Genomic DNA, 24,599 nt, shown 5'->3' with positions numbered 1-24,599 from the left:
GGAGGCCTACGTCGACTCAACCCTCTTCTAGCCGCTAGAAAAGCCTGCCACACCGCCCACCTGGCCAAACTTGACAACCCTCGACATCACCATGTCCGCAATCGCTCCCTCTGGACAATGGTTCTTCACTGGTCCCCTCCTCTCCACCACCGGCAATTCCTTTACAGTCGACCAGGGCTCCATTAGGTTTCGCATCTACCCCGACCCAGGCACACTCAACCCTTTCCTCGCCGCCCTCTCCAAAGCAGCGTTACAGATGCCTGTCCTATCCTCTCTCATGCTGACAGTCTACCTCTCGGTTCAGACAAACAATGCCCACGTCGCATATCACGCTCCCGGTCAAAAGGCAAAATGGGGCGATGAAGAAGAAGGTGATCAAAGCAAGCGACGGGTGTATTATGCGTTTGAAATGGGGGACTGGCGGCCAGAATATGAGACTGCTGCGAGGTTGAGGAAGGTGGGAGAAGAGCGATTTGGGGGTGAGATTGTGGAGAGGTTTCTTAAGCGTTTGGTTCAAGGCAGTTTCTTCAACATCATGGCATGGAAAGGTAAGGTTGTTTGGTGAGACTGAGGGGGGGGGGGGGGGGGGGGTCATAGGGTTGAGAAGGATTGATGGTAAGAAGTACTGTTCTTTGTCACAGGTGTAAGATAGCTTTTTTTTTGCATAGAATGTATTGATTTTCACGATAATTGAACGGGGAAGCAGCATACATGCTCAAGACTGGCTTACTTAGCACCCGGTAGACACAGTTTCTGGGACTCGGCGCAGGATACCTACGTACTAAAATCGATAACGCGTCTGAAATCTGGTAATGTCACAGCTATACGACACTACTTTGGTATAAAAAATGATAAAACCATCTACGTGTGTAATCTTTCCTATAGTTATCCTAAACTAACAGTCCTCTATTTTAGAAAAAAAATTCATGAAAGAGCTATATAGATAATACCAATAATGAGAAGGGACAAGATATTTACGAGACCAAGGAATTTCGTCTACCAAGTGGCAGTCTGCCATGCTCAGATTCAGCTTACCTAGATTGCGTTTTGAGATTAACTGGAAAGCATGCATAAACACGACGTCATCGGCGTTTCAAAAAGAAAATATAAAAGCAACTTCATTCCAGAGAACCCAATATAGCAAGCAGGAAGAAGGCAAATCGTAAGAGTATGTAAAATGCATTATCTAACCATGTTGGGGGGGTATATACATTATCTTCAACTCCTTAATGCCAGAAAAAACCCCGAAAAGAAAGAACCCCCAGAAAATTCCATCTAGCAAAAAAACATATCGCAATCGAGCCGTCATAAAAAAAGCCATTTTAGGTGCTCTCCACCAAAGTGCAAAAAAACAAAAAAAAACAAATATGTGCATATCTTAGATCCCCGTCGTGCCGGTGGTGGCTTGCCGCCTCAAGTTGGCAACCGTTTCATGCTCCCTACGCAGAGCCCTCCAATCAAACTTCTCAAATGCAAAACTCCATATGCGCTCAGCAACACTGAGTCCCCATTTGCTCATGAGACCATCGTCGTGATGAGAATTGGTGCGGCCAACGTGCTGAACAATACTGGGCGTGATCGCATAACGCAGCTCGTGGCGCTCATTTGCGAGATCCTCAAGCAGAACGTCAATGTAGCCAAGATGGCGGTCCTTGAAGTATTCTACAATTTCAGTGGCTTTGACGTTGGGAAAGACGAAAGCTTGGCCACAGCAGCCGAAGGCGGGCATTTCGTGGACGCCGGGGGGCATGGGTTGAACGGTTATGCGGCCAAAAGCGAAGAAGAGCAGGATGATGATTGCGAGGACGGCGTAGGTGGCTAGGAGGGTGCGGCGGGTGACGACGGTTATGGAGAACTTGGTGGTTGGCTGGAAGCAGCGGATGAAGATGAAGATGGCGGTGGGGATGAGGGCTACGTAGATGGAGTTTTTGAGGTAGGTGGACCATTCTTCGGCATTCCAGCCGAGGAACTCTTCCGTGTAGAAGAGGCGCAGGTAGAGGAAGTCGGGCTTGGCGCGTTGGAGGGCGGCTTTGCGCTCTGCTTCGTCGATGGCGGCAATGGTGCGGTGGTACCAGCCATCGATAGCTACGATGTCGTCCTCGAAAAGGGCAATGTAAGGCGTGTATTGCTCTCTGCACTTGTCCAAGAGGTATCTGTAGTCGAAGATGCCCTTTTCGTCAATCTTGTGCTGTGTCTCGAGATTGCGAATGTACTGCATCCGGTCGAAGCCGTATCCATAGGTGAGGACCTCATCGGCAAGTCCGGCCAGCCAGGCCTCATTGTAGGCTGGGTGTATTTCGGGCCGGGAGTGGGGAATGAAGACAATAAGGTAGATTTCTTTCCGCTCTTCCGGCGTCAGGCCCTCGAGGAGAGAGCCTACTGCATCGGGCAGATACTGGGTGCCGTCGCGCTTGAACGAGGGTATGCCGACACACAGCTTCCTCTGCTTTTCGGGGCCGGCCTTGACAACGGTGGCGGGGTTGTAGGCGGAAACAAAAGCTTCGGCCTGCTGGCGCCTGAGGGCGGAATAGCGCGGAGTGTATCCTTTGTTGGGATCGAAGAAGACGGAGGTCGGGTCGCGAGCGGATACGGAGTTGATGGTGTATATGAAGCTAAAAGCAATGAAGACGGCAAAGCCTATGACGATGCGCGAGGGTGAGAAGTGCATGGTTGTGTGGGCTATAGCGAGCGGTGTATTAGGGAAGTAGAGTTGAAGTAAGTTTGGTCAAGGGCGTAGTGGCATCGCTAAGGGAAGGGTGTGGGTGGAGGAAACGAAGGTGGTGTGCAGAAGCAGATCATGTCATCGTGAAGGCGCGGTATTAGTTGACATGTGGATAGGGAAAAAAAAGATAGGAGCAACGGCCTCTAGAGGAAGGCGGGTACGAGGGGGTCTGAGCGGAGGCTCCACCAGGGCTGATGCTGTCGGGCGGGGATCTACCACTGTAGCTGATGAAGATAAAATTAGCCCTAAGCATGGGCGCTGGCCGCTGTTTCGTCCTCGTGGCATGGCGTCGCACAAGCCAAGCCAGACAAGGCGCCGGGCCTGCTCGTGAATCTACGCAGTTAGGTACATGTGTACTAGATGTGTAGGTGCGCAGTACAAAGAGAGTTTTTTTCTTTCTTTACGACAGCCGTCAGCTGGCAGGGAAGCGGATGTGTCAGGCAGCGGGAGGAAGCATCCCCCCATGTGAGTAAGATAAGACGCTTGATTGTGCGTGGTTGGCTTCCTGGGCTGTTTCGTTTTGTTTGGTGAGCACTGAGGGTATCTCGAGAGGCGACGCCCTCACTGCTCCTCTAGGCACATGTCGGTCTCGGCTCTCGATGCACTGGTTGGGGGTTGCATGTCTGCCATTGGTCTTTTTGCCACGTCCTTGGCCCTATTCCCTGCGTGTGCAGAGGGCATGCGTAAGCCAGTCGTGTTCGGCGCTCTCTGAATAGGGGCAGGCAGGCGATAGTTAGAATACAAGGGCCGATGGCCCCGCCGCATGAGAGGCTTTTATATATCGGCTTAGCCCGTCGCCATTAGCGCCACAAGCCTCTTGGAAGACGAGACTGGCTAACGTCACCGCCGCTCAACGCCTTCGACACGGCATGTGCAAAATGCATCGAATTTCGACGTGGAGGCGCAGACATGCCCAGCCCACCGTCATGGCCATGTTCGACGTTGTAGTTGCTGCACGTGTGTAGGCGCACATGTGTACAGACAGTACTGTACACCACCTACACGCCGAGGGTCCAGGTGGCGGCACTATGACGAGCAAACAGCTCTCCCGCTGTCATCTCTTCTTCACACCCAGTTGGAGTCACACCCATCACCACCACCGCCGTCGCTCCATGCAGATGCTGCGCCTGTGGACCTATGCTCCTTCACAAAATCCTCATTGATCCAGTCATACCTGCCTGACTCACAGTGCCAATCGTGCTCACACACCCCGCTTATGTATAGCTAGCAGCATATCACACATTTCTATCCGCACAGCATCTACACACAGAGTCCTTACCACCTGGCGCCATGCCCAAGAAGCACACGCCCTCGTACACTACCGCGAAACCATCCTATGTTCACCCTTCGCTGCAGAGCTCCCGCTCAACCTCGTCTTCGTCCTCGACCGCAGAACCCCAGACGGTCAACCAGCGCATACAACAGCTCCGTCGCGAACAGGCTCCGCGAGCAACCCCGCAACAACGAGATGAACTCACCTCGGTAGTAAGCAACCGCACCGTTCCGCCGGAACTGCGGCGCATTCTGCACATACCCGAAGTTAACGCTCCCAAACCAAAGGCCAACTCGAGGATGCGCCGCGCCAACGGAGGTCCCAGACCACCACCGGGGCCCGCAGCTCCCACAAGCTGGTTGCAGACGAGCCACCACGGTACTGTGCTCGGAAGAAAGAAGGCGGGACAAGTCAAGGAGAGCGTTGCTCGGTTTGGCACATTGGCTCGAGTCACGGACGAGGAAAGAAAGGTACGACGTCATTCGTCCCAATCTCGCGCTGGCGTTTGAGTGTCGTCCAGGCTTAATGTTGCAATTCAGGCTTCTTACTCATGACAGCGCCTACCGCACCCTCGAAGCCTTGCCCACCAATGCCTACGGACTTTTGCGCTGCACTGGCAGGGGCTTTCCGAATACGAGCAACATTATATTCCGTCGCTACCGGCATCGCTCAAGGAGTCTTTGCTGAGCTACCTGACCGTGTACGGGGAGCCAGGATGGGTAGATTTCAAATCGTTAAAGATACTATTTCAGAATGAAGACGGGGGAACAGCAGGCTGTGAAGAGGTACAAATTTTGGACCTGTCCGGGCTGTTGAGTGAAAACTTGACACTTCACGATGTTGGAAAGTGCCTCAAGCGACCAAACGTGACGGCGCCAGTCCATGTCAGCATGGAAGCACTTAGTGTAACGGACGAGCTGGCCGAATCGTGGGAAGAAGAAGCAGACGAAGGACCATTAGCTCCCCTAATACCAGCTGCGAAGCTCCACGTACCGCTCTTTGTGAACCTCAGTCGACTATCTCTTGCCAACCCCGGGCCATGGGCGTCTTGGCCAGAACTACTCCGCATCTCACCGAACCTCAACAAGATCACGCACTTGTCGCTCGCCCACTGGCCTCGGCCGTCGATGACGCCGAACGCAAAGACGACATCGATGATCTCGCGACACACGAGCGTCTCGCTAGGCGGGTCCGACTTCTACTCTGACCTCGACGACGACTGGCACGAAGCCACCAACATCATGCGGCGCTTCTCCAAAGACACGTACTCGCTACAGTGGTTAGACCTAGAAGGGTGCTTCTGGCTCAAAGCACTGACGTCCCACGGTGGCAGGTCTGGCGTCGACGCTGGCCTCAGCACCGAGGAATGGAGCACGCAAGAGGGAATCCCCGGTCCGGACTGGAACGACTCGTGGCGGCGCATCACTTACGTTAATGTTTTCCAAGGCTGGATCCCGAGTGATAGTCAGAGTCTGCAGAATATGCCTGCGGGCATTGTGCCTGTGCAATTGCTCCGGTGGCTGCGCGAGAATAAAGACAAAGAACATGTCAAGTGGCGACTGAATAGTCAGGAATCTGGGCATGCGGTTGCCGAGTGGGTGAATCGCGAAAAGGTGGCGCGGATTGTGGCCATGGATATCCAGGCGGTGCGTAAACGCGGAGAAGGGGCGTGGTGTGTAGTTGATTTTGGATGGGGGGGTTCCGGGGTCAAGATGGCATAGGGGACTCTCTCACACAGACATATTATCACTTACTCTGAGTGTGCAAAAGCGAGTCAGTCCTCTCTCTCTCTGTCTCTCTCTCTCTGTGTGTGTACATGCAGTAAACAAAAAAACAGGCTATGGCGAAAGAGGCAACAAGTAAATATGTTAGCTCATCACCCTCTCTCGATGCTCCTTCCGTTCTTCCGTGGGGTGTGTTATTTGCGCTTCAACTCTTGGCACAATCTCTGATTATGTACACACCGTTCCCTCTCTATCTCTCTCCTGCCCCTTTTCCTTTTTTTATACGAGATTACCCACGTCCTAATACTCAAGGAAAAGGAGAGTTCAAAGCTCAGGGGGACTAGATTAAACTAGACACTAGTTATTCGGTCCACATGTGCATGCAATCATGCTCATTCACGGTAAAGATGTACATTTTTCGCAAATTCGCTGAACTTGGTCTTTGCGCTTGCTTTCCTTGCTTTTCTTTTTTTGTTTAATTCGTATCTGGCAGATGACGCTATGTACTGTTTGTTTGTCCCCGGGACCGGGTATCGGATTATGGTTAATTTGCGGACATGCATACCTTACTCACTTGGACTAGAAGGGGGGAGAGAATGACTCGAAGGGTGACGCTCGGAGCGCAACGAGTGGAGATGGATACGGGAGGGTGGGTATGTTGATCGACATTTCGTTTTCTCAACAGGAATTCTGTGGGATGAGGGTTTGTATTAGGTGAGCAGGGCGGTGTGGGGAGAGGGTTGGGGGTTGTTGGTGGATAAATTGGGCGATGGGGAAATGTGTACAGATGTGTATGTGAGTATGTGTATGGAAGAGGTTTGATCGGTCATGTATGGATGCATCGGTATTGGCAGGGTCCACTAGTCATGACCAAGATGTGATCGCAGCCCTACAAACATGTAAGTAGACCGAGTAAGAGGAGTGGTGCAGGGACAAGAAAAAGCCCCGATGCTTTTTGCCGCGAACCCCCAGCAGCTAGTCAGCAGGTCAGGAACGAAGGTCAGGAACAGGAAGGCAGGTGCAGCCAAGTCAAGAGTACCAAGTAGAAGGGTGTCGATGGTGGAAGGAAGAAGAGAACATGTGGCGGGTAGCTGAAACATTGACACAGCATCCTGTGACGCCTTACGCGGACAAGAAGATGCGATGACGCGGACGGAGAGGCAGATGACCGAACCATGGGGATGGGGGGAACGTGGCATTGCGCGGGGAATGAATCGAGATTTCATGTAGATGGAACATGTCGTAGTGGTTGAAGAGAAGCGCGGGCATGTGCACGAGGATGCACAAGGTAGAGTGAGTCGAGTGGCGGCATGAAAGTGTGTTTGGTGGAATGGGCATGGAACAAAGACGGAAGGAAGGGTATCGGGGGGCTGTGGTTGGTGCAATGGTGCGAGGGGGATGAGGACAAAGTGCCGCGTTGCACGTCGTTGCCAAGACCGGGGTTTGTTTCGACAAAATGGCGTTGGATATTGCCGTGTTGCATGGCGTCAGGATAAGTGTGGATGCGGCGAATGATTGATGGATGGATGGATCGAAGGGAATGAGGCGGTGGGTGATTGGCGTGCTGACGGGACCTGCCCGTTTGCGATAGCTGCGATAACGGAGGCTGACCAGTCAGCTCGTCGACCAGCCGGGCGTGGTGGTGACAGCAGATACATGTGTAGATAGTAGATACAGTAGTGTGTCCATTCGCATCCAAGTACTTGCGATACTTGCTGCACCGTCATCCACCGCGCGTTTTTTTGCCCTGGGAGCGTTTGTATCGACTTTAGCGGCGGGAGGACTAAACCCCATCGGGCAAGAGCACGGCGTTTCAGCCAAGCGAGCAGCCGAACGCGCGTCACCACGGCGAATCCGGCCCCTGGACTGCCGTGCGGAAGAGCATCACGGCCATACCAAAGCACACACGTACGTAGTATCTGTGTTTCCATCCCATCGACCCTTGTAACACCACCACCGCAACTGCATGACCCTCCTCAGGGCTAGAGCGGGCTGAGCGAGCGAGAGAGGGGCCTGTCGGGGCAAAAGCTGCTTCGGTGGTGCGTGGTGGCGGCAATGCACAGCCTGCCGGCCATGCTGCCAGAGCGAGGCACTGCCAGCTGCCCACTGCAACTGCAACTGCAATGATTACTCGTACAAGCACTACTCATTCCACTGTGCCCGTCTGGGTGATAAGCAGACACGGGCTGGAAAAAAAGAGTGTCATGGCCCGCCGACCGCCTCGCTGGCCCGTCAGTACTCTACTGACTGCAGGAGTCATGCAACTGCAAGCGTACACAAGCCTTGCCCAAGTCGTCGACGACCAGCCCGCCGCGCCTGGCCCGAGCGCGGGATGCTCGCTCTGAAACGCGTCGCATCCTGGCGTGCCCTCTGTTCTGTCGCCAGGCCCTGTTGATTCAAAAAGCCCGCCATAGCGCGTCGCTGCTAGCCCGGGGTTTTTTTTGGTCGCTGTCCTGTCCATGTATGTAAGCGGTGCTGGTTCCTCGCGCGACTCACCCATACTTCCTCTCGTCTCCATTGCTTCTCCCACTTTGTTGCGCCTTCCCTCTTTTTTTATTTGGTCGAATTAAACTTCGGTCCCGTATCCACCCGTCTTTCCCAACGGCCTCGACTATACCCTTACCATTACCCTTCGCTACTCTTCACCTCCCCCTACATCCCCGAACCACCCTGCGTTTCGCCAACTCGGTTCAACACATTGAGTAACCCATTGGCACACGACCCTTCACATCTGCAACGTATTCTCCTCGCGCCGCCACCGTTCGCTGCGAACATCCCGCCACCATGCTCACCTTCAAGAAAGCCCTCGTGCTTTCGCTCGCCTGCCTGACCCTATTCTTCATCTTCAAGTCACAACACCACGGCAGCACAACACCAAAGTACCGCAATGCACATGACATGCCCCGTCCCACCGCCTGGGTCAATCCCGCCGACCGCGAGCGAGAAAAGCAGAAAGCGAAGCAAAAGGAGGCACAAAAACACACTGAGAAGCCCACAAAGGCAGACCAGTCAGACAAGTCGTTTGATGTCCCCGACACGCCCTCGAAGAAGCCAAAGACCCAGGTCAGCCTCGACGAGCTGCGCAAGAAGCCCCTCACCGAACAACTCGAGTACCAATTCCCCTACGACGTCGACACAAAGACTCCCGCCTACGTCTGGCAGACGTGGAAGCACACTCCCCAATCTGGCGAGTTTGAGGAAATCTTCCGCGAGCCAGAGGCCAGCTGGACCATTCACCACCCGTCCTTTGTTCACGAGGTTATCACCGACGATGTCGCCCTCCACTTGATCAGACACCTGTACGCCTCGGTCCCTGAAGTCATTGAGGCTTACAATGCCTTGCCAGCCCCCGTCCTCAAGGCAGACTTTTTCCGCTACCTCATCCTTCTTGCCCGCGGTGGTATCTACTCGGATATTGACACTACCGCCTTGAAGCCTGCGTTTGAGTGGATTCCCTCCGACGTTGCCGCAAACTCATACGGCATGGTCATTGGCATCGAGGCAGACCCAGACCGCCCAGACTGGGCCGACTGGTACTCTCGCCGCATCCAGTTCTGCCAGTGGACCATCCAGTCCAAGCCCGGCCACCCCGTGCTGATCGATGTCGTGGCCAGAATCACCGAGGAGACCCTGAAGCGCAAGCGCGCTGGCAAGCTCTCCGACAACCACAAGGATATTGTTGAGTTTACTGGCCCAGCCGTATGGACAGACACCATCTTTTCCTACTTCAACAACCCTGACTTCTTTGATATGAGCACAAGCAAGGGCAATATCACCTGGGAAAACTTTACTGGAATGAAGGCCCCCAAGAAGGTTGGCGATGTAATTGTCCTTCCCATTACCAGCTTCAGCCCTGGAATTAAGACCATGGGTGCCGGCGAAGAAGACGACCCAATGGCCTTTGTCAAGCACAGCTTTGAAGGTAAGCGACAAGAATCCCAGTAGCATTGCTGCGCCTTATGACTTCATGTTTCTATTTTTACTGTAGCGCCGCATGGCGTATTTTTTCTTTTGGAACTGGTTAAGTTTAGCGCTATATTTCTCCCCACAAGAGCACCTCCCAAGGGCAGTCAACAGTCTTGTCAACAGTCCCGCCATAGCGTTGGTGCGTCATTCGTTAGAGTGCTTACACGAAAAACGTGGCCACTAAATGCGTAGCGGGACCGTTCGCTCGTTCTAATGTCTAATTATTACTACCCGGAGCTTACTCACTCGCTCTATACCCAATCTGACGGGCTTAATACGATGTCAACACGAGAGAAACGGGTTGCTCGGCGATGCACGGCACAACTGCTTATCTTCCCCATGCACTACCGTCCGAGCTATTTTCCGCATTCTGTCAAGGACCGAGATTTTCTAACATTGATCAACAGGAACTTGGAAGCCCCAGCACCTCCGTCACATTGGCGAGATCTTCAACTGATCTTCCCGTACTCCACGTTTTTTTTTTCTTCTCGAAAACGACCAGCTTCATGACCAGGCCCTCAACCTTTCCAACGACGAACTGTGCCCTATATACGCCCACGCTGCATGCATGCATGCTCGCAAATCTGTACGGGGGGGACCACCGATTGCGCTAAATTTATTCCAAGCGGTTCCACTCTACCGGAATCCGCAAAGGTTACTTAGTTGCATTAACCCAGTGAAATGTCGCCCAAAACCGGCCGTATTCCGGGGTTTTTCGCGATCTCCAGGTCAGCAATCACGGTGTGCGCGGTCCGACTTCCCTCTCCCCCCCTTCAACTCTTCTTGTTGCTCTACTTTCTTTTATTTTCTTTTTTTATCTCCTCCTGATTCTCATTCCCCCCGATACTGCCCTTTTTTGCCGTCGTTCTCCGGTGTTTTGTTGGCTCCCTTCTTCTTTTTAGGTACATACATAGCTGTTTTTTTTTCTGGGAGCAACAAACGGGACGATGAACACTATTGGGCCAGGGGGTAGGAGAAGGATTGCAACTGGCTGGACTTGACATGTGAAAGCTACTTGGTTATCAGCTTTCGCCATATCTCGTCTTTCACCAATTTGGAAGTGGGATGGGGAGAAAAATTCCAACCCGGCTTTTAGAATCGGCTTCAAGCGCTGAAGCTCGAATTGGGACACATTTGTGTGTTTGTGTGTTTTGTTTTACTATAGAGAAGGGAAGGTTTCTCTGTGTGTATGTTGGGACGGGCCGGTTCGTGGACCTATCCATTGTACAGTAGAAAGTATGATTTCTTTTTTTTCTCACCAACATTAGCATTGTCTCTGGATATTCCCACGTCATTGCGTCTCTGGAAAAGATGCGAATAGAACTTGTTTTTATGTTGAATTCAATACAATGTTTTAAAAGACTTTCTTGATGTTGATGGTTAAGTCGTATACTTCGTGAGTAAAATTATAAAAGGAATAAAAAAACGACATTGGGTATCAAATTCCACACCACACATGTAATCTCATGCCCCCTCCCTCTCCTCACAATGATGCAGTCAAATATCTAGCAGCTTCAATCCTCAATGTCTACCTCCTCCAAACGCCTTCCCCACCGCATCAACCATACTCAACAAACTGCCTCCCAGCGTCGGTCGCCTCTCCACCCTCTTCTCCCTCGCATACCTCTTCTTATACTCTCTTTCCGTCTCTGAATCCAACTCCCCGCTTCCATTCCCATTCCCACTTCCGTTCCCGTACTTGCTGCCATTCTCCTCTTCATGATGCTGACTGTATGTTGACATTGAGCGCGTATGCGGCATGTGATTTATTGTTGTTGCTGGTGGAGCAGCAGGAGGGGGGTAGGAAGATGCATAAGGGTGGTAGTGGTGCGGGGTGGGTTGGTGGATTGGGATGCCCATTGGCTGTTGGCCTGATTGCGAGGCGGGTGGGGGTCCGGGGGGTGGGGGGTAGCTGTGCGACATGGAGGATGTCGAGGATGTGCGGGCGTGGCGGGTTTGTTGATGGCACGATTGTTGGTGGGGGAATGAAGGCTGGGTGTAGGGAGGCGAGGAGGAGTACATTTGCTGAGATTGCTGTTGAGGCATTTGCGAAAAGTAAGTTCCAGATGTGGGCGCGTTGGGAGTCGTGGGGTAGGGCGGTGCTTGATGGGGTTGCTGGTGTTGGGTGTGGAGGTAGTTTGATTTGTTGGAGTCGTAGGACGACATTTTGGAATTGGGCTAGGTGTTTTGCAAGATACGTGTGCGTGCGTGCGGGGGACGGAGTGGCGTTTATGACTTTGAGTCTCTGCGCGCCCAGCGTACTTTCGAGGAGCTGGGCTCTTGTGCTGCGTTGTTTGCCCTTGGCCCTGTTTTCGAGCCTTGTCCGATCGACACGGGCTGGATGTATGGCGTATGCGGCTGGTGGTTATGCGTCTCGCGTGCGAGTTGGATGACGGCAATTGATAACAGATTGCTAGTAGTAGTAGTAGTAGTTATGGGACGTTGCATCTGTCGCTGTATCAAGCCTCAATATATATTAGCTGCATCTCATTCCTCCAAGCCTTGCGCTCTTGGCCGGCATCACAAAGTTTTAAACGGTCCCATCTGACACTGGGTCAACATGCACCGCATATACATAATTGTGACGGGAGACGCTTCCCACCAAATGGCATCTTCTCCTGCGATTCAGGTTGGCCGCCAAGTTACGCCGTATGGTTGTAGCGTATGGATGGCGGCAACGTGAGGGGCAATAGAAAGTGGTCGGCTTATGATGTCACTGCTCCAACCAAAGGTTGTGCGCGGAGACGGGCCAAACCGTTAAGGTTCCTGACGTTAGCGAAGCTTCGATGGTGTGCAGGGAACACATGTTGTTGGTGGAGATGAACTGGAGGGTTGCCGATCGCTTGCAGGCGCTGCAGTAGTCTTGTGGCAGGAGCTTGGCAACGTTCAATGCCATTGATTGGGTGATGCCGCTATCGTTTGACTGGTGGAGTGTATGGAATACAAATACTAGAAACCTATGCACCCAAACGGATGCATACACGTGAACAACAGACTCTTGTTTTGGGTCAACTCATTATTGAATCCTTCTACAGGCAGCGGCTTCTGCAGATAACCCCGTGGAATTTTTGTATTACGTCTGGCGACATCACTCTTACACCACACTGTCCCATTATCGGAGTATCCAACAGGGTCATCCATGATGCTGCAAAAGCCATACGTACTACTTTCCACATCACCCTTCACTTCGCACTCAAACAGGCCAGCAATCTGTTCACAAGATCACATCCATCCACGTCACGTGCTGATTACAAGCTCATGAGGCTGTGCTGCATCGCCACTACGCAGCCACCCCCTAGCGCCAGATGGTGGTGGAGTCGGGCTGCCGAGGGCTGCTGCCTTACAAACCAACAGCGTGGCACGCCTTCCTATTCGCAGCCATTCACAGCCAAACTGCTGACAATGGCGCCAAGGGCAAATTCGTCATGGGCCAAACATTTCGCTTGACTTACCCCTCCACTGTCCAAGGCTCAGCCATACTCAGCCCGGCAACCTTTCGTCCGTCTATGATTGCTGTGTGCATCCAAGAAACACACTCGGAAATTGATCTCACCTCCTGTTTCCATCGCAGCCAACGTAAAGTCTGCGCGTGTCGATCTTATCTTTTCCTATAGTGCTTGCGCCGCACTGTTCAGAAGTTAGGCAGGCATGTCATACTACAATCAACCACCCAGTGGATACCAACAACCCTATCCAGGTCGTAAGTCATTCTTTGCTCACTGTACAGCCCGATCCGCGTTTGCATCCTTCATGTGCCGCGGCTTGGCGCCAAACCTGGATTTATACTAATATCTCCCAGAAGGTCCTCCCCAAGGATACGGACAACAACAGTATCAACCACCTCCACCCCAAGGCTACTCTCAACCACCCATGCAGCATCAACAGTACGGCGGTTACCCGCCCCAGCAAGGTTACGGTGCCCCTCCTCCAAACCAATACGGCCCGCCCCAAGGCCAATATGGCGGCCCGCCCCCACCACAGGGTTATGCTCCTCCCCCTGGACAGTATCATCAACCACCACCGGGTCAATATGGTGCGCCTCCAGGTCCTCCTCCAGGTCAATACGGTGCACCACCGCCCCAAGGACAATACGGAGCCCCGCCACCAGGCCAGTATGGAGCCCCTCCACCGGGCCAATATGCTCCTCCACCCCAAACAAGCGGCTATGGCGGCCCGCCAACCCAACCGTCTCTCGGTTACGCCCAACAGACAGCCAACATTGACATGATGAAGGACGTTGAGGCTATCCGCAAAGCCATGAAAGGCTTCGGCACTGATGAAAAGGCACTTATTAGTATCTTGGCCAAGAAGGATCCGATCCAGATTGGCACCATCCGTGCACAATACGAACAACGCCTAATGCGTAATTTAGTCCAGGATCTGCAAAAGGAGACTAGTGGTTACTTTTCAAGAGGACTGGTGGAGATTGCTCGAGGACCCCTAGTATCTGACTGCTACAACCTTATGGAAGCAATGAAGGGATTAGGCACAAAGGAAGTTATCCTGGATGACATTCTCGTTGGCCGCAGCAATGCCGATATCAACATCATCAAGCAAAAGTACCAGGAGCTCTTCCAGCGATCTCTCCAAAAGGATCTCCAAGGTGATCTCAGCGCCGGTACCGAGCAGATGTATGACATGATCATCTCAGCAAATCGGGCGGAAGACTCACATCCTGTGGTTCCTCAAGAGATTGAGCAAGCCGTGACGCAGCTACAGGCTAGCCTGGGCGGCTTCGCCAGCAAGAACACTACTCAGGTCTGCCAAATTCTTACCAGCAAGAACGACGCCCAGCTTAGGGCGATTGCACAATCCTATCAACAGCGATTCCAGAAGTCTTTCGACGGCGTGCTGAAGTCTTCGTTTTCGGGTCACATGCAGGATGTGCTCCGTCTTCTGGTGCGCCGTGCTATCAACCGGCCCGAAGCGGAAGCTGTCCGACTGGAAGAGTCCATGGCTGGCTTGGGTACACGAGACGAGCTCCTCGTCCAGCGTGTTGTGCGATGCCACTGGGATAGAAACTTCATGAATGCAGTCAGCGCCGCGTACAAGCAGGTTTACAAGAAGGATCTTGTCAAGAGGATAGAAGGAGAGACACGCGGTGATTACGAGAGGCTCATGGTTGCGTGTGTGAAACCGTGAACGAATTGGAGTTTTGCATAACTGGGAGGCTTTTTGATACGATGTCATGTTTTCTTCCTCTCTGCTCCTTTGTTATTGTTCGACATTGTAAGGGATACCCTGTATTGGTCGAGGAGTAGGTTGTCATTTTTTTTTGCTTTTCATAAGACGGAGGATACGGGTGATACGGTAGACGATTGTTCTTCCAATAGTTATTCCCTTGACTTGAATGATAATTTGATCGTGCCTTTGTTTAGTTCAAGAATGATGAAATGCTCCTTATCCGATATATTGTGTCCAACGCGTTACATTCTATACATCAACATTGTCTAGTAAAAGCATCAAAGGTTGATAACATATCGTATGCTTTTCCACAATCTGATTATACACACACCTAACCCTTCCTTCAATCCCCTCATCTCTGATACGCCGGCGGCGGAACCTGCTCCCCAACAACCCCATTCGCACCACCCTGCCTCATCATCATCTCCCTCGCAACATCCATCTCGCCCTCCCTCAACGGCGGCGGCGGCTCCTCCGGCGGTCCCAAATGCCCGCCTGGTCTCGTCATGGGCTCGATAACCACATCCTTCATCTCAACCTCATGCTCTGACTCCTTGCCCGCACACTCCAGCAGCAAGTTGTACTTGACATCGTAGCGCAGTGTGACAGCATACGTCCTGAAGGTCGGGGGCACAATGTTGTTGATTAGCAACCCGTCCAGCGTGGTGTCGTGTGTGATTTCTATACCGGGTTTGACATAGCGGTGGTTGAAGAGGTCGAATTTCTCGGTGGTTTCGCTGCGGACGTCGCCGGTGGCGGCGGAGGCGAGCGGGACGCGCGAGGCGATGTGGGCGCTGACTTGGGCGCGGATGCCGCGGAGGTGGACGGCGGCGGGCGGCTGTTGCTGTTGGTCGATGCCGCCGTTTGTAAGCGTGGCTTGGAGGGAGATCTTGAGTGTGCTGGGGGCGCCTACGCGGTACTGTGCTGGGGTCCGTAGGACGAGGAGGGAAGTCGCGGAGGTGTCGTCTAATTTCTCGGAGCTGCTGTTGCGGAGGCCCGATGCTAGACGCTTGAGGGGTGCGCGGCGCTCCTTTGAGGGGTCTGGGGTTGAGGGCCGGGATTTACGTTCAAAGCGTATGGGCGGTGCGGAGAGCATAGGGAGTGGGCTGGGTATGTTGAGTTCGGGGACGGAGGGGCTGAAGCGGAGCTGGTGGACTACTACGGGGTTCAGGGTGAAGGATGTTTGCTCTGCAACGTATTCGGCTCTTAGCAAGTACTCGTTGCAGATGCTGTTTTCGTTGCACCAGAGTGATGGTGGGAGCTGGTGGCCGGTCTCGTGTTCAAAAAGTGCGTCTGGTTTGAATGGGGCTTCATTTTGTAGCTTGGGAGTTGCTTCGACGTTTTCTGGGAACCGGAATTCAAACGGGTATTCTATCCGTCCTGGCGGGCATGTCGCAGTTGGAGTCTGGATCCTTGACAATGTTTTTTCATGGCAGAAGAGCTCAACCTCGGCACAGTGGGGGTTCGCAGGGTTGCGGTCGTTGGAAATGCGACATGTTGTTTTGCCGATGAACTTAATCGTGACGCGCTTGATTTGCAGTCGTGCTTTGACGTGAACTACGCCTTTGACCAGGTCATTATTGGTGTGAATAGTACGCCGACTAGACTTTGAAAACGCAATAGATATTGGTCCTTCTGGTGTATTTTGGCGATCCGGATGGTGATGGTCGCCGTACAGTTGTGGTTGAAGCACGTAGGTGTAAAGCTGACGCGCCGCCTGGGCTTGACCCGCTAGTGTGGTTGCCATCCAGACTATTTGACCAGCTGAACAATGGCAGCAATCGACAGAAGAAAGTAGCACTCAGGGCCGCACGCCTGGCCTGATAGCTTGCCGTAGTAAGCCGCGTCTTACAAATGCTGATCTTAGCAAGCCGCCCGCTTTGAATTGCGTCAAAAGGCGCACGAGAAATGGCGGTAATATACCCCGCTTCCGTACTACAAGCTTTTAATTCGGCCGACAAACGCCAATTTCGTATCTGCTAAGCTCCTCTCGACCGCTTTTGAGGTCATTGACATATTGATGGCGGCAATGCGTAGCCGATACTAGAAGATTGCTTCTCTGCATGGAAAGCCGCATGCAGGGAAATTTAGTCGTTGCAAGATACTTGGCATTTCCAGAGCGCATTCGACTTGCTTTGGGCTGATAACGATAGCTGGAACGTGGAAAACGCCGTGCGACATTTCGATATCGATGCGGTGATGTTGATGCGAAAGGATGCAATATCATTGTTGCTGTGCAGGCAACTGCAGTCCGTCTTGGGGACCTCAACCTAGCTCCGGTAACCCGCACTGCACCCTCCTTCCTCCATTCTGCCGCGCCCTTTGCACTACAAGCTCATTGGATGCGTAATCAAGTTAGCACACCATCATCTCCCACCTCCAAGCGTCAAGCCGGACTGCTCCACCGATCATGGTCTCTGGTAGTCACGGGTGTTAGTCGGCCCATTGCGAGTGGCTGTGCATTTGCAACCAGAGGGTGTTCTAGGCACCCACCGCTGGCCTTACACCAACACCATGGTCCATCTACATTCCGAACGGGTGATTCACAGGCATCTCCAACCTCATCTATATCAGAAAACCCTGTCCTGCAGGGCACAAGGGCATTTGCCGGCCTTGCGGTGCGGTTGCAGCATGCCAGGGCCTTAATTTGACTTCATGCCATCGTACAGATCGTCATCCAAAGGAAACAATGGTCGTAAAAGTTGAATCAGCTAGCAGACTGTAGGGCAATGTCATTTGCGGTAAGTATTCGGCGGCTGTGCACATTTTTTGCGAGTGCTGCCTATTAAATGAGGCTTCCGCCGGTGAGCAACAGAAAGTAATCGTTTTTTTTTGGCCCTGTTGCCATCCGCACCCACAAAACTAAGTTTGTAGTAATCCTTGGACAGATGTTAATCAAGATTTCAGATCAATGGAAGCTACGTAATGCCTAGACAACACTACTCTTCGACGAGTGGTCACGACGAAGTACTGGGAGAATGCACACGAAAGCAGCGATCTAGCGATAAAAAAGAATTATTGGATAGAAGAGTAAAACAAAAGCTAGTGCGAACAGTATCGTACAACAAGACGTCTCACCAACCAACCCCAAAAGAAATGCAAAGGAGGAAAAAGGCTACCCAAAAAAGAAGTCCATAAACGCCGATCTTTGCCTGTAAAAAACGCCTCCCATGCATCCAATTCGTCGCTAACATCGCCAATCCTAAAACTGTTAGAAAGCTGCCTCATGAAAGGATTGCCAGAAGACTTACAAGAAATCATTCCTCCCGAAGGCTTTCCCAAAGATGCAATCAGCTCGACTTATCGAGTACTGGCATCATACAACGTGCACTTAGAATCGCGCCAGTGGTTGCAGCAAGTAGCGCATCCCTCATCAGTCTTGCAGCTATTGTCTCCGCCGCACCTGCAGCAAATCCACCGCCAAATCTTCGGGCGTTCGGGACGCTCAGTAGGGCATTGTGTGTAGTGTAAACTGCTTGCATTCGAAAAGGAGGATCCTCTTGGGAGAGGTGCGGCGTGTTGGTGGCTGGAGGAGTGTGCGTAGTTGATGTTGTTGTTGCTGTAATTGTTGTAAACAGACTCGCAGCAACCACACCTCCTGTGACCACACCCGTAGATGGGGCATGATGGCATCAGAGAAGTGTTTGCACCGTCACCACACTGACAGCAATACCAGGAAGACATGATTGTCGGTTGGTAGTTGGGTAGAGTGTGGAGAAGAGATAGAGTGTCTGAGTAAAGATGATGGTGAAGAGGAAGAGGTGTGCAACTGTTGCGATGTAAAGTTGAGAGAGTATGGTAATACCTTTAAAGAAGGAGCAGGAGTTGAATATCTATATCTTGCTTCAGTGATTAGGGTTATTGCAACAAAAGCAGGAAGACGGTGTCATACCCTCAACCCGGCGTCCTCCCGGCGTCCTCTATCATGGCTGAGCCATCGTCACCGCCCTCTCTGTGCCCTCTCGCCTCACAAACAGGGCACGAACAGTGGCCTCCTCATGACCGTAAAGCTCCGTTTTGCCGCCTAGCACATTCAGTCCTGGCGGGCACTCGTCCCTCGGCGGCGGACCTACTGTACCAATGACGCAACGGAGGACAGTGGCGGAGCCAGCAAAAAGCACGACTCATCGTGTAAAAAAGAGCAGAAGGGTGGGAAAAAAGGAGAAAAAAGGGCCAGGGTTGCGTCAGGCTTAATCGGATGAGATGATGCGTTCCTAAGGTTGTCAGTGTGGGCCACGATAGGAGGCGACGACAGTGATTATGGGTCAAGAACTGCACGTGAGACTTGTAGACTAGGCTTTTTTTGGAGAGAAGGCATCAGGCAAATGGGCGGCCTCAGGATGGCCGTCGTTGGGGGGATTAGTGTAGGCAAAATACTTGGCATACTGGTCCTCCATAGGCGGACTCAACAAATTTGGCCACAGCAGCAGGCCCGTCTCAACTTGCGGTGTGAATCGTCCAAGTTGATTGGCGTCATGTTTCAGGTGAATTTCTCCAATAACGATCCGTCGTCAGGACTACAAGCATTTCCCCCTTTCGCCACTGCAGAGAGAGCCGTTGAGGCGGCGTGTGTCGCCCTCGCTGTGGGTGTGCACTTGTTTCGTGTACCTGTGTACCTGCGTGTTCATGCCTTGGATGATGCTTGCATCGATCTTCATCCTGGGTTGCAATTTCCCGCGACGCCCACCATGGTGGTTCTCGTTGTGAGTAGTGAGGATGTGAGCAGTGAATTTCTCATATTATCAGTGGAGAGTGAGTGAGCAGCGTATACAACGATTTTGAGAGTCAAGCAAATATGAGGTGGAAAACAAGTATATTGAAGCGACAGATATATTGCGTGACGAAATCTAAATCCAAGCCTAGTCCTAAATGCCCCAAACCAACCATACTCCTCCATGTGACCGCTGCAAAAAGCAAGCCAAAAACACGCTCGGGCCCGAACATGGCGCTCAAAGACTCCTGCTTCGCCGATGATGCAAAAAAAATGCTGGCTTAAACCTCCGAGGTCCGTTTATTGAGTCTTTTCCATCGTGCAAGCAGTGCACCTTTGGTGATTACATGTTGTGCACACGTTTTGCCAGTCGCCTTTGGGACCATCCTTACACGCCGAGCAAAACCAGACTACTGGAGCGCCGTAGATGGGTGCAGATGTGTAATCGGGTAGGCTGCAAGATAAGACCGGTGAAGAGGGCGCGGATGTGTTGTGGCTCGAAAGGTGATGATCGACAAGATAGTTCTTGTGAAGCGTGAATTTGCTCTCATCTGAAATGGAAGAAACCGTTGCACGCTCGAGAAATGCCGTGTTGTTGGGCTGCAAAGACACTGAATGACGTTGAGGACTCAGAGTTGTGTCGGAGTCCTTGCTGAGATAGCGAAGAGTAGAGTTGACGGCCATGATGTGCGATACTGAAACAGTGGAGTATTGATGAAGAATTTGGAGCGCTTTAGCCAGCAATGTATTCCGAGTGAGTGATGTGTGTCTGGATAGCGATATGCGACTTTATTCTGAAGAACGGGGAGAACTTAAATGTACCTCGTTCGCCCAGACAAGTCCCACTCGAGTGAATGCCTCGTGTCCATCGTGTCTTCCTGCTGCGCCTTCCGCTATGAAGCTCCAAGAAGGCATCTGGTGCCAAAGGCATACAAGTTGGTGCCCTACACGGATAGCCAGCCAGTGGTAAGGCAGTGAATGGTGGAGGACGATGAGAGTCCCACAAGGAACTAGCCAGAATCTTGACTATGAGATGCATCGCCACAATACTGCAAAGTCGGTGTGTGGCTGACAGAGTCTTGGGGCCAAGGGCAAATGCCTGATGTTCTGTGTTTGCCTTGATCAAAACCCCATGATAACCTTTACATCAGGCCATACCAAGCTTCTTCCCCACATGTAGATCGGGAGGTGCGACGACATGTTGTAGCAACATGGGATGCTGCATGCAATAATGCCGTATAGTTGGGTATGGCTAATTGCTGAGACAAACCGAGCAAACCAGGCGATCGTTCTGTTTGCCTGTTTGCCTGATGGAGTGACTAACTGGGATAAGGAGTCCCGGAGCTTGACAAATATACTAGTTCCCGAATAAGTAATCGCTCAATATGAAACTAGACTAAAGATCTTGCCTACTTACCGTAGCGCAGTGGATTTAATTATTCGCCTGGTTTGGTGAATAAACATTGGCGATTTGTAGACTTGAGTCCGATGTAGGCACTTAACCCCTGCACTCTTTGATGCCCAACAGAGCATGGACGGCGCCCAGAGCCTTCACAGCCACTGTCGGGTGAGGAGGATTGAACACCGGCTTTGTGTTACTGGAAAATAAAAACCTCAGGCTGCTAATCGACTTCAACCACTACCGGTACGATTGTTCGGTTAGGCTGTGCATGTCGCTTTACTTCTGCATCAGTTGTTGTTTCTGTCATCAATCGTCAATAGATCCACCGGTATAGTATGATGATGCGTTCATAGTGCTGTAGCCTGGCAATCTACGCCTGGATATTTGCTCCTGAGTATGACGCCGGAAATGCAGTGGTGGGCCGGCGACGATCATCGGTACGGCCAGCTCGTGGCAGTGCGAGCCCCGATGCCTTCTGAGACGATTAACGCTTACCCATACGAGTAAATCTTGGCTGTGTAGCTTTGGGAGCTCGGTGCGTAGACGTTGAAGCTCGGATGCCATGCTGCGCGTAGTCAGTCACCTGGACGTGAATGGCCAGTGGACGGCGGGTTTACAGACTGCGTTTAACCATTTACTATAACAAGAAGCACTAGGCAGACTCACTGTATGCTGGGAAGGAATGAAGCTTGCGTTGGTCTGGCCGTGGGTCAGTTGGTGCTAAATCTCTTTGAGTACCAAAAGAGTATATGCTTCGCTTCTACACCAGGTGCAGGACGTAGCGTATATACTGCGAGCAAGAGGATCAGCCTGATCATCTTCAACACTATCTAGATGCAACCTTTTGGACCCCGCTATCTACGCATGATTGATATCGGCTTTCCAGAAACGGCGAAAAGGTTTGGTGAAGGGGGCCGGAATGGCGGCAATACAACCACAGAAAATCACGGAACAAAGAGAAGAACGAGGCGATCCAGCCTCGGTCTCAGCCTTGGGGGATCCGGTCAGTGCAACAGGCTTAGCTTCAATGCATTCATGTACGTGTAGTCCTTCGAGGCAGGTTTTGGGTCAGTCATCAGTCGTATCAGAGGCGCCGAAGGTTGTGTGTGCTCTCCCATGATATGAAATAGATACAAGCCGAGAACAAAGAATGATGTGACTGCCAGACTGGGCTGCAGACTACTTCTTGGGGCTATATGCATGGTTATGTAAGGCGTTGATTGGCGAGGGATCTGATCCTCTTTGCTTCTGATCCAGAAGCCAAAGCGAGTGATTTTCTCTAATCCACGCGAGAGAACGCCAGAAAGCATACTGATATTTTGCGCAGAAGCACAGCAAGAAAAAAAGCAAAGGAGGTTGAGAATTGTTGGCCGGGCCTTGAGCAGTCGAGGATCATGACGTCGGCAGCGGCCAGGCTCGGCCGATTGGTCGGACGGCGCGTCGCACACGCGTGTACCTATTGCTCGCGGTGTAATTGAAGGCTTCTCTGAGTTGGCGATACAACACACAACAGGATGTTTGAAAGACTACAAATTTAATGGGCCAGCGATTATTGCAAATTTCAATGACGTGGTTTGAGGTGATGTTGCCAAGCCCGCCATAGGGAGCCGACTAATGGTGCATTGTTCGCGACCTTGGCCCAGCGGGCTGTGTTGTGCAACACCAGGATTCCTCCTCGTCAGCCTTCTCCCGAGGGCTCCTGGAGTGAGCGCAGCTATTCCTCCTGTTCCACACTCTGTCGCGATGGCACCACCACCTCCTCCGCCAGCAGTCTCCGATCCGCCAAAGCCCGGCGCCATCACCAACCCCGCCGTGGAACAGAAGATTGGCCAGGCGACCTCCGTCATCATTCCTCTCCTCGAGTTCGGCGCGGTGGGCTACGAAACCTGGGTCTTTGTGTACCTGATCTGTATAAAATACCTTATCAACCCATCGGACCAAATACAGCGCGACTTCGATATCCAACCTCGGCGGTCCACCGGCATCGCGCTCATCGTCGTATACGCCCTTCTCCTGCTCTTCCTCACCATAACATGGCTGCGCCTCCTACAAATGATATGGTCCAGGCCTGATATTGTCCCGTTCGGAAACACTGCGCAAGAGAAGGAACATGCTAGCACTAGGGACTTTGCATTCGACCAGTATGACGCATTCATCTGCGACTACCAAGGGCTACCACTCTGGTGCGACAAGTGCCACAACTGGAAACCGGACAGAACACATCACTGCAAGGAGTTGGGCCGATGTGTGAGGAAGATGGACCATTACTGCCCTTGGGCGGGCGGAATCATAGGAGAGTCAACTCATAAATTTTTCATGCAATTTGTAGCGTACGGGGCGCTGTACACAACGTTTACTTGGATTGTGGTGGCTATTTTCCTGGCGGAGCGCAATTCAAAGGTATGTTCCTACGGACATTGTTGGCGCATTTCTACCGTTTGTTGTGTCGTTTGAACAGCGTATTAACATGTTCCAGATGGGCTCACGGCCCGGTACTTGGATTGGCGCTCTCGCAGTAGGGGTACTGTTCAGCGTCTTCAGCTTTACCATGTCTTGTATGACAGGCTGGAATCTCATGATCAACTACACCTCAGTCGAAGGCATCCAGCGCGGGGGTATCCATAACATCGCCTTTCTCATTTCCCAGCCATCTCGCCGTTCGAGTACCACCCTTCCACCAGGAACGCCACCGTCGCCGTCTGGAAATGCTTATAAGAAGAGGTCTGACAGGACTACGGAAGGAGAAAGGGTCGAAGAGGACTGGCCTGTTCTGACTACTGTAACCCGTGCTTCCAAGCGCTCCTATGTGGTGATGCAGACAAAGCCATTCGAACACCCTTGGTACACGACCCTCATGCAGGGTTGGAAAGACACCATGGGCGACGGCATACTCGACTGGTTACTTCCGTTCAAGCAGAGTCCGTGCAAAAACCGGAGTCACAGAGGCGAGTTCGCGTGGGGAGAAGTGGTATACGACATGGCGCGGGCGTACGAAGAAAAGCATCCCGAAGCGCGACTCGCGCTGCTTCACGGGTCAAGCAGGCGATGACATTGCTACTTCACTTAATGATTTTCTTGCATATACTCGGGCGAGCGGGGTATGCGGAGTTTGTTGTTTTTATCTTCTTTTCTTTTTTTGAAGTACATGATACCCACGTACGGACGTTTGTATATAACCGCTCACCCCAGCAATAACGGGTAAAAACAAAGTAAAAAGCGAACGAAACAAAAAGTAAGCAAAGAATGAAACCTCTTAATCGGAACTCCGGCATACTTTATCTCAACGTCGCACGGCTCGCCATCACCTCCGATATACTTTGTCCAGCCTTGTAACCAGAACATCAACGCTGGCAGGCTAACACACTTATCGTTTTACGTGTCTAGATAGATCTTTTCAATGCACACATAGTTACCATGACGTTCAGTCACCGTCGCACAACCAGATAATCGTCGCACAAAGAAACCACGCATCTCCCACGTGGCTCCCGCACCTGGGCATCTGGACCCTTCCCTCTTCATCGCATCCAACCGACTACTTTTTTTTTGAAACCGCCGCTCATGATAGGTGACTTCCCAACTCTGGTACACCCAAGGTCCCGCTCAACCCTCCCCCCCCC

At 52.1% G+C, this 24,599-nt stretch overlaps 11 protein-coding genes across 11 annotated transcripts; 5 read left to right on the top strand and 6 right to left on the bottom strand.

Annotated features, from left to right (window-relative positions):
* Positions 1 to 91: 91 nt before the first annotated feature.
* Positions 92 to 565, top strand: COCVIDRAFT_24069 (hypothetical protein; the record flags this gene model as incomplete). The annotated part of the gene is made up of 1 exon (XM_014704117.1): positions 92 to 565. One exon carries the CDS (start codon positions 92 to 94, stop codon positions 563 to 565), a length of 474 nt encoding a protein of 157 aa, XP_014559603.1.
* An 813-nt stretch (positions 566 to 1,378) lies between these two features.
* On the bottom strand, positions 1,379 to 2,668 carry COCVIDRAFT_24068 (hypothetical protein; the record flags this gene model as incomplete). Its single annotated transcript, XM_014704116.1, has 1 exon — positions 1,379 to 2,668. One exon carries the CDS (start codon positions 2,666 to 2,668, stop codon positions 1,379 to 1,381), a length of 1,290 nt encoding a protein of 429 aa, XP_014559602.1.
* Positions 2,669 to 4,012: 1,344 nt separating this feature from the next.
* On the top strand, positions 4,013 to 5,716 carry COCVIDRAFT_91208 (hypothetical protein; the record flags this gene model as incomplete). Its single annotated transcript, XM_014704158.1, has 2 exons — positions 4,013 to 4,465; positions 4,553 to 5,716. The coding sequence occupies 2 exons, from the start codon at positions 4,013 to 4,015 to the stop codon at positions 5,714 to 5,716; spliced, it is 1,617 nt and encodes a 538-aa protein (XP_014559644.1).
* Positions 5,717 to 7,206: 1,490 nt separating this feature from the next.
* COCVIDRAFT_13458 (hypothetical protein) lies at positions 7,207 to 8,237 on the bottom strand (the record flags this gene model as incomplete). The annotated part of the gene is made up of 3 exons (XM_014704095.1): positions 7,207 to 7,585; positions 7,632 to 7,837; positions 7,968 to 8,237. 3 exons carry the CDS (start codon positions 8,235 to 8,237, stop codon positions 7,207 to 7,209), a joined length of 855 nt encoding a protein of 284 aa, XP_014559581.1.
* Positions 8,238 to 8,503: 266 nt separating this feature from the next.
* On the top strand, positions 8,504 to 10,142 carry COCVIDRAFT_35157 (glycosyltransferase family 32 protein; the record flags this gene model as incomplete). The annotated part of the gene is made up of 2 exons (XM_014704157.1): positions 8,504 to 9,641; positions 10,093 to 10,142. The coding sequence occupies 2 exons, from the start codon at positions 8,504 to 8,506 to the stop codon at positions 10,140 to 10,142; spliced, it is 1,188 nt and encodes a 395-aa protein (XP_014559643.1).
* Positions 10,143 to 11,206: 1,064 nt separating this feature from the next.
* Positions 11,207 to 11,851, bottom strand: COCVIDRAFT_13456 (hypothetical protein; the record flags this gene model as incomplete). Its single annotated transcript, XM_014704094.1, has 1 exon — positions 11,207 to 11,851. The coding sequence occupies one exon, from the start codon at positions 11,849 to 11,851 to the stop codon at positions 11,207 to 11,209; it is 645 nt and encodes a 214-aa protein (XP_014559580.1).
* A 1,482-nt stretch (positions 11,852 to 13,333) lies between these two features.
* Positions 13,334 to 14,827, top strand: COCVIDRAFT_24064 (hypothetical protein; the record flags this gene model as incomplete). Its single annotated transcript, XM_014704115.1, has 2 exons — positions 13,334 to 13,385; positions 13,485 to 14,827. 2 exons carry the CDS (start codon positions 13,334 to 13,336, stop codon positions 14,825 to 14,827), a joined length of 1,395 nt encoding a protein of 464 aa, XP_014559601.1.
* A 394-nt stretch (positions 14,828 to 15,221) lies between these two features.
* On the bottom strand, positions 15,222 to 16,616 carry COCVIDRAFT_35154 (hypothetical protein; the record flags this gene model as incomplete). The annotated part of the gene is made up of 1 exon (XM_014704156.1): positions 15,222 to 16,616. The coding sequence occupies one exon, from the start codon at positions 16,614 to 16,616 to the stop codon at positions 15,222 to 15,224; it is 1,395 nt and encodes a 464-aa protein (XP_014559642.1).
* A 1,553-nt stretch (positions 16,617 to 18,169) lies between these two features.
* On the bottom strand, positions 18,170 to 18,553 carry COCVIDRAFT_91473 (hypothetical protein; the record flags this gene model as incomplete). Its single annotated transcript, XM_014704155.1, has 1 exon — positions 18,170 to 18,553. The coding sequence occupies one exon, from the start codon at positions 18,551 to 18,553 to the stop codon at positions 18,170 to 18,172; it is 384 nt and encodes a 127-aa protein (XP_014559641.1).
* A 1,327-nt stretch (positions 18,554 to 19,880) lies between these two features.
* Positions 19,881 to 20,264, bottom strand: COCVIDRAFT_13453 (hypothetical protein; the record flags this gene model as incomplete). Its single annotated transcript, XM_014704093.1, has 1 exon — positions 19,881 to 20,264. The coding sequence occupies one exon, from the start codon at positions 20,262 to 20,264 to the stop codon at positions 19,881 to 19,883; it is 384 nt and encodes a 127-aa protein (XP_014559579.1).
* A 2,461-nt stretch (positions 20,265 to 22,725) lies between these two features.
* Positions 22,726 to 24,031, top strand: COCVIDRAFT_35151 (hypothetical protein; the record flags this gene model as incomplete). Its single annotated transcript, XM_014704154.1, has 2 exons — positions 22,726 to 23,382; positions 23,459 to 24,031. 2 exons carry the CDS (start codon positions 22,726 to 22,728, stop codon positions 24,029 to 24,031), a joined length of 1,230 nt encoding a protein of 409 aa, XP_014559640.1.
* Between the last annotated feature and the right edge of the window lie 568 nt (positions 24,032 to 24,599).

The sequence above is a fragment of the Bipolaris victoriae genome (assembly GCF_000527765.1).
Source record: "Bipolaris victoriae FI3 unplaced genomic scaffold scaffold_17, whole genome shotgun sequence".
Lineage (NCBI taxonomy): Eukaryota > Fungi > Ascomycota > Dothideomycetes > Pleosporales > Pleosporaceae > Bipolaris > Bipolaris victoriae.
Note: the sequence above shows the minus strand (reverse complement) of the source record. Positions and strands in the feature narration are given on the sequence as shown.